Raw genomic sequence first — 7,306 nt, 5'->3', positions numbered from 1 at the left:
ACTGGGCATAGACAAGGTCTGAATTCAAGGTTGTATTTATTTCAACACTGCAGTGGGGAAAAAAAAGCTGATAAACATGAAATAAAGTCAGTAACTATCTGTTAAATTGCATGTTATAGTTTTCACAAGAAAAAAAAACACCTTATTTTTGGCAAATGGTTCTTAAGTTATAGAACATGAAGACACTTTAAACTCATCTCCCCCGTATGAAAATGTCCCCAGATTATCAAGTTGAAAGGCACATACCACTGCCTGAGCAGTTCGAGTTGTCTCTTTTGTGCTTTTAGCTTGCTATCAATGCAGTATGACCTTAAAAAGTGACGTCCGTGCATCTAGGTATAATTTCTTTTCAAATAAACCTATCTTCTTCCTCCTTTCTGACTTGCACTTCCTGAAGGTATTTTGTTAGTTCTTTGTTTTTATAAAAGACCTAGCCCGAGATGGTCTCTGGAAGATGAACTTCACAGTTTGTGCTCTGTTTTATCTACAGACAAAGTCAGAGTCATCTTTCAGAAATGGAATTTTCTTGGGGGGAAAAATCACTCCAATGGCACCTCAGTGTTGTCATTTCTTGGGAGGCAGAAGTCCTGGGTTATTGTCTTTTCTCACAGGTTGCTTAAGGCTTACTTCACTTCCAGAAGAGATGATTGGCAAACTGTTATCCATGTGGTATCTGATGAGGTGGCCCACATTATCGAAGACATGATCCTTGGTCCTCACCTTGAAAAGGAAGTACATATATATATATATATGTAGGTTAAATCACAGTAGTTCTTCTGAAAAAATATACACAATCAGTAGGAAAAAAAAATAACCCTAACATAGTAGATATGTGGATGGATAAGGAAATTATAAATTACTTTCCAAGGTTTTTGTTTGTTTGTTGTCTGAAACCAGGACTCAAACTTAGTACTTGATGCTTTTACTCTTTGACTGGCACTCTAACACCTAATCCACACCATCAATCCTCTAATATTTCTTTCATAACTGTATTTGTGTGTGTGTGTGTGTGTGTGTGTGTGTGTGTGATTTCTTTTTTGGTACTGGGGATCGAACCAAGGATGTTGCACTTTCTAAGCAAGTGCTCTGTCACTGATCTATATCCCAGCACTCCCTATACTGCTTAGTAAATAATTTTTTCATCTCTCATTACTCTGTGTGTGTGTATGCACATGTGTGCGTGCACATGCATGTGCATACACACTGGTACTGGGGCTTACACTCAACTGGGATTTAAACTCAAGTCCTGTGTACCTTTTCACTTAAGGCCAGCTCTCTACCACTTGAGCCACAGCTCTACTTCTGGCTTTTTGGTGGTGAATTGGTGATAAGGGTCTCAAAGACTTTCCTGCCTGGGCTGGCTTCACACCATGATCCTTGGATCTCAGCCTCCTGTTGTATGGAATTATGTGCATCGTGAGAATAAGAACTACTTATACGATATTGAACGAGACTCCACCGCGAATGCCTGCGCTTGCAGGTAGCAAAGCATTCACTGAATCCATTGAGTTGGACTGAGAAGAGCAGAAGGAGTTGTCCTCTATTTGATCGCAGGTCACCTACTCTGACACCCTAACCCTAAGTTAAAGATCCATAACTCAGCCTTGCACAGTAGTGGGTGTGGGGTTCGGGAGTGTTGTTGAGAGTCTCCTTTGCGAACGACATTCTGTGAAATGTGTCCTGTGCACTTGCGTGGTTACCTTGCCTTCAGGATCCACCAGGAGAAGATGTTTGGCCTGGCCTCCCTGCAGTCCACTCAGTACATACTGGCCGGGGGACGTGGCACTCTCTCGAACCAAAAAGTCCCCATCCTTTACCAAAAGGCCCTCTGCGGCCTTCCGGCTCAGCTTGCCGTGGTAGCATTCTTCATTCCACAGCTGCTGGCCGATGTGTGGCAGAGGCCGCGAGCTGCAAGGCTGGGCTGAGGCCCCGGGCTGCACGGTTTCTGGCGCCTCTGAAGTCAGAACACAAAGACACACATCACCCAGTTGCCTCCTCGTTCATCCAGCCCTCCATTCCCTCAGCAAATGTAACTTTGAGGTCCTCCTGGGTGCCTGGGGACTGCTGGACCCACACTAGATCTGCAACCAATGAAACGGTTGCTTTCAAAATTCCCACCAGGCTGTCAGGTCCCTTTCCACCCAGGCAGTACTAGTTCAGGTGCAAACATTTTTTCTTTCAGATGCGAAATGGAACCAACCCAGGAGAACCAACCCAGAGCAAAACCCTTCATGTCCCCAGGGCTGCGTGCTAAACAGAAAAATTAGGCTGCTGTATCCAGATTGCTGAAAACGTCTTCACGTCGATTATTTTAAAACAACAGAGCTTGCCAACATCTTAACATTTATCTCTTTTTTTCTCCTTTTTTAACATTTTTTTTCCCTTCACAGGTTGCATATTTATTAGCAAATTTACCAGGAAAATAACCATAGAAACCAGACTTGGTGGGTTTTGTTGTTGTTTTTGCTTTGGGGTTGTTTATTTATTTGGTGCCAGTCCTGGGGCTTGAACTCAGGGCCTGAGTGCTTCCCTTGAGCGTTTTTTGCTCAGTGCTAACACTCTTGAGCAACAGCTCTACTTCCAGCTTTTCGTGGTTAATTGGAGGTCAGAGTTTCACAGACTTTCCTGCCCAACCTAGCTTTGAACCAAGATCCTCAGATCAGGTGTGAGCCATCATGGCCCAGCAAAGACTTGTTGTTTTTGAAATGGAAACGATCTTGGGCATATAAACCAGCCTGCATCTGTTATTTGCATATCCAGTCTGAGAGATCTAAAGGTTGTCCTCTCTAGAGTGGGCCTCCAGCTCCACTGAGACACAAAGGATTAAGAAAGGTCTATTTGGGGCTGGGAAGGTGGCTCAGTGGTAGAGCGCTTGCCTTGCACGCATGAGGCCCTGGGTTTGATTCCTCAGCACCACATAAGCAGAAAAGGCCAGAAGTGGTGCTGTGGCTCAAGTGGTAGAGCGCTAGCCTTGAGCTGAAGAACTGAGGGACAGCGCCCAGGCCGAGTTCAGGCCCCATGACCGACCAAAAAAGAAAGAAAAAGAAAGGGTCTATTTATCTAGGCCCAATATAGGACAACTCTGGAAAAACACACAGGCCTCTGCGGGACTGGCCGAGATTCGATCAGACCTCCACTGAAGTCCATTCCCCTCCTCTTCACCAATCTCAATCCCTTCACACCCTACCTGGATGTGGCTCTCCACACTACTTCCATCTTAGTGTCATCCTTCAAAGATACCAAAACTGATCTTACAAAGTTTGCAAAAGAAGATAGACCCTTGTCTCCCTGGTTGGCAGTGAGGACTCTTGCCTTGGTCTAGAGAGTTTTTGGCCGTCCACTGAAGCCCAGGCCTAACAACAACAACAACAACAACCCTCCTTTGAAGTCCTGTCTGACCGCTGCAGCCATGTTGACTGCAGAGCTGCCTTTGGCAGGTAGAGGGGGCTTCCTGAGCCAGGGAAAGGCTGATCTCAGGGACTGGCTCTCCTAAGTTTGAAGCAAACCAAACTGGACCTCAAGAAGCCAATCTCTGAACCCAGCAAGCTTCAAGAGTTTTCTGAAAAGCTTTTTTGTTTGTTTATGTGTCAGATGATTGCAGATTTTGGGCTTATTTAGCTTTATTTGTGTTCTCATTTATGTATTTGCCCCAGGAAGCCATTTAACAGGACAGTGGTTTCTCTTACTGTGTTTTATTCACAGTTTATGGTTGAAGAAGGAAGCTATCTTATTTTAGTGCTGTGTAAATACCTTTTTTTTTTTTTTTTTGCTAGTCCTAGGGTTCCAACTCTGGACTTGGGTGCTGTCTCTGAGCTCCTTTTTGCTCAAGGCTGGCATTCTACCATTTGAGCCACAGAGCCATTTCTAGCTTTTTCTATGATTATTTGGAGACAAGAGTCTCATGGGCTTTCCTGTCCGGGCTGGCTTTAAACTATGATCCTCAGATCTCAGCCTCTTGAGTAGCTAGGATTACAGGCATGAGCCACTGGCACCCTGCCTGTGCAAATAATTTACAAGAGGTTTTGAAATGGACACCCTTATACAGAATGGATACTGTAGCCCTTGTTCTATCTTCTGAGTTGGGGTCTTCTTTCAGCAAAAACATACAAAGAAAAACAAAATGCTGAAAATATATTCAGTGTTTGAAAGGATTATTATTTTTTTTTTTTTGTCGGTCGTGGGGCTTGAACTCTGGGCCTGGGCACTCTCCCTCAGCTCTTCAGCTCAAGGAGAGCACTCTACCACTTGAGCTACAGCGCCACTTCCGGTTTTCTGGTGGTTTATTGGAGATAGGAGTCTCAAGGTCTTTCCTGCCCGGGCTGGCTTTGAACTGCGATCCTCAGATCTCAGCTTCCTGAGTAGCTAGGATTACAGGCGTGAGCCACCAGCACCCAGCTGAAAGGATTATTAAAAAACAAAGCCCCACTGAGATCAGGAGAATCATGGTTTGAAGCCAGCCCTGGTTAAAAAAAAAAATTAGTGAGACCTCATTTCAATGAACAAATTGGGTGTGGTAGTATATCTATAATCCTAGATGATATGTAATAGGTTTAAAAGGATCCCTGTCTGAGGCTGACTCCAGGAAAATGGGAGACCGATACAAAAAATAACTATAAACAAAAAAGGGCTGGGGGAATCGCTCAAGTGCTAGAGCAAGCCTGAGAACCCAAGTTTAATCCCCAATACCAACTGGACACCCAAAAAGATTTCCACAAAGTCTGATCTGTTATTAACTATGTTGAAGAATTGATGCAGAAAAAGAATATTTTTAATTCCCTAAAAAAAAAATGAAGCCAAGGGCCGGGCACTGGTAGCTCATGCCTGTCATCCTAGCTACTCAGGAGGCTGAGATCTGAGGATCACAGTTCAAAGCCAGCCTGGACAGAAAAAAATCCCCATGAGACTCTTATCTCACCACTTAAAACCCAGAAGTAGAGCTGTGGCTCTAAGTGGTAGAGCACTAGCTTTGAGCAAAAAGAGCTCAGGGACAGTGCCCAAGACCTGAGTTCAATCCCCATGACCGACAAAAAAATAAATAAATAATGAGAAATGAGAACTAAATAGAGTTTTCTCCAAAAGATATGCACAGGTTCTAGTTGCAGGCATTTATGAACAGGGAGCTAACATGGTGATCAGGGTCTTTACACATATAATTAAATTAAGGGTCTTGCGATGATCTTATCTCATGCCAACCTCCTCTAAGACAAAGAGGAGCTGCGAGACACAGATCTCCTAAGGAAAATGGTATGAAGATGGATGCAAAAGACCAGGGAAGCAATGTCAAGCCAAGAAACATCATGGAGAGGAGACTGCCACCAGGCACAAGGACCGCACTATGGGACACAGGCTCTCCCCCTAGAAGGAGGATTCCTAGCCTCCACAGCCAGGAGAGAGTAGCTTTCTATTGTTTTTCTAACACCCATCTCTGGTCATTGGTTACCAGCCCAGATAACAGCAAGCAGGTACTCACGTCCCCTGTGCCAGGGGCTGCCCAGTGGCTGCGATGAGCTTTGGCTTCGAGTAGAGCCAAGGGCACTGGGAAGAGTCCGTGTATTAATGTAGCAGGGGTCATCAAAGAGATCCACTCGACACGCATGCTTCATGGAGGAGGCATCTGGCTGGGGCTGCGGCCCTTGCTCGTGGGCATTACCTGTACAGAGAAGCAGCGCTCAGTGCAGGCTAACATGGGCTTTGTGAACGGTAAAACATATTGGAAGGCTACCCTAGACCACGACCAAATACTGACTTTTAGGTTGGACAAGCACCAGTCCTCAAGGAAAAACAAACAACAAACTACTGCTCTTTTTGTCCCATCGCTCTGCTGACTCATCACTTCAAACGTAGACAGGAGACAAGCAGAAATACTCAAAATAGGAATGACCAAGGAAAAGAGTCACTTATTCTAGCACTGACCTGCAGCTCAGAGCAACCCGGGAATGAGTCACATACATAGGATATTGAACTTGAAAGACTATTGTCAAAACTCTTTAAAATTTTCCTTTTTTTTTTTTTTGTCAGTTGTGGGGCTTGAACTCTGGGCCTGGGCACTATCCCTGCGCTCTTTAGCTCAAGACGAGCGCTCTACCGCTTGAGCCACAGAGCCACTTCTGGTTTTCTAGTGGTTTATTGGAGATAAGAGTCTCACACAGTTTCCTGCTCAGGCTGGCTTGGAACTGTGATCCTCAAATCTCAGCCTCCTGAGTAACTAGGATTATAGGCGTGAGCCACTGGTGCCCAGCAAAAATTCCTTAAATTGTTTTTTGGGGGGTACCAGTCAGTACTGGGGTTTGAACTCAGGGTGTCTGAACTCCTTTAGCTTTTCTTCCTCAAGTGTTGGTGTTCTGCCACTTGAGTCACAGTTCCATTGGGAGCTTTATTTTACTCGTTAATTGGAGGTAAGAAACTCATGGACTTTCCTGCTTGGGCTGGCTTTGAACTGTGACCCTCAAATTCTAGTCTTCAGAATAGCTAGGATTACAGACATAAGCCACCAGCCAGCACCTAGGTTGGTTGTCACTTTATTAAAGAAACCTTTTCTGTCTCCCAACCCCCAAATTAAGTTAGATTTCAATACTGTTTTTTTTTGGGGGGGTCCGGTCGTGGGGCCTGAACTCTGGGCCTGGGCGCTCTCCCTCAGCTCTTCAGCTGAAGGCTAGCGCTCTACCAGTTGAGCCACAGTGCCACTTCTGGCTTTTTTCTTTTTGCTTATGTGGTGCTGAGGAATCGAACCCAGGGCCTCATGCATGAAGGCAAACGCTCTACCACTGAGCCACCTTCCCAGCCCTCCATACTGTTTGTCTTCAGGCTGTCTTGGACATTGGAGACCATTTGTTGGCATGTGTGGAAGGTGTGTCTTCCCAGCACCAAACTCCAGCACCCAGTACAGTGCTTACACCATAGGAGGTTCTCAACATCCAGACCCAAGTTCAAAACCCAGTATTGGCATGGATGCGCGCGCATACACACACACACACACACACACACACACACACACACACAAATAATGGACAAAAGAAGGGTGTAGAGTTGGCAGAAGGGACAGAAATGGCAAATGGAAAGGAACGCTCTACCCACCTGTCACCCTGCCTTGCTCCAGACAGTTCTCATATACACTGCGGCACTTGGACTTGCCAGGCTGTATGAACAACAGAGCGTAAGACATTGACAAACAATCCACATTCAAACTCTTCTTTATTTTTAATCAGTGGTGGGGCTTGAGCTCAAGGCTAGAGCTCTACCACTTGAGCCACAGCGCCACTTCCAGTTTTCTGGTGGTTTATTGGAGATAAGAGTCTCACAGACTTTT

At 45.3% G+C, this 7,306-nt stretch overlaps 1 protein-coding gene across 1 annotated transcript in view; it reads right to left on the bottom strand.

Moving 5' to 3' along the window:
* Positions 1–226: 226 nt before the first annotated feature.
* Positions 227–7,306, bottom strand: part of Shc4 (SHC (Src homology 2 domain containing) family, member 4) — an 88,545-nt gene continuing 81,465 nt past the window's right edge. Inside the window, exons 13-16 of the mRNA XM_013009964.1 lie at positions 7,075–7,135; positions 5,471–5,650; positions 1,701–1,954; positions 227–720 (exon numbers count right to left, since the gene is read on the bottom strand). Of these exons, the coding sequence (XP_012865418.1) occupies positions 565–720; positions 1,701–1,954; positions 5,471–5,650; positions 7,075–7,135 (651 nt within the window). The 3' untranslated portion in view covers positions 227–564. The remainder of the gene's footprint in view (positions 721–1,700; positions 1,955–5,470; positions 5,651–7,074; positions 7,136–7,306) is intronic.

The sequence above is a fragment of the Dipodomys ordii genome, unplaced genomic scaffold, assembly GCF_000151885.1.
Source record: "Dipodomys ordii isolate 6190 unplaced genomic scaffold, Dord_2.0 Scaffold11, whole genome shotgun sequence".
Classification (NCBI taxonomy): domain Eukaryota; kingdom Metazoa; phylum Chordata; class Mammalia; order Rodentia; family Heteromyidae; genus Dipodomys; species Dipodomys ordii.
The sequence above is the reverse complement of the archived record's forward strand: the minus strand, read 5'-3'. Positions and strand labels throughout refer to the sequence as shown.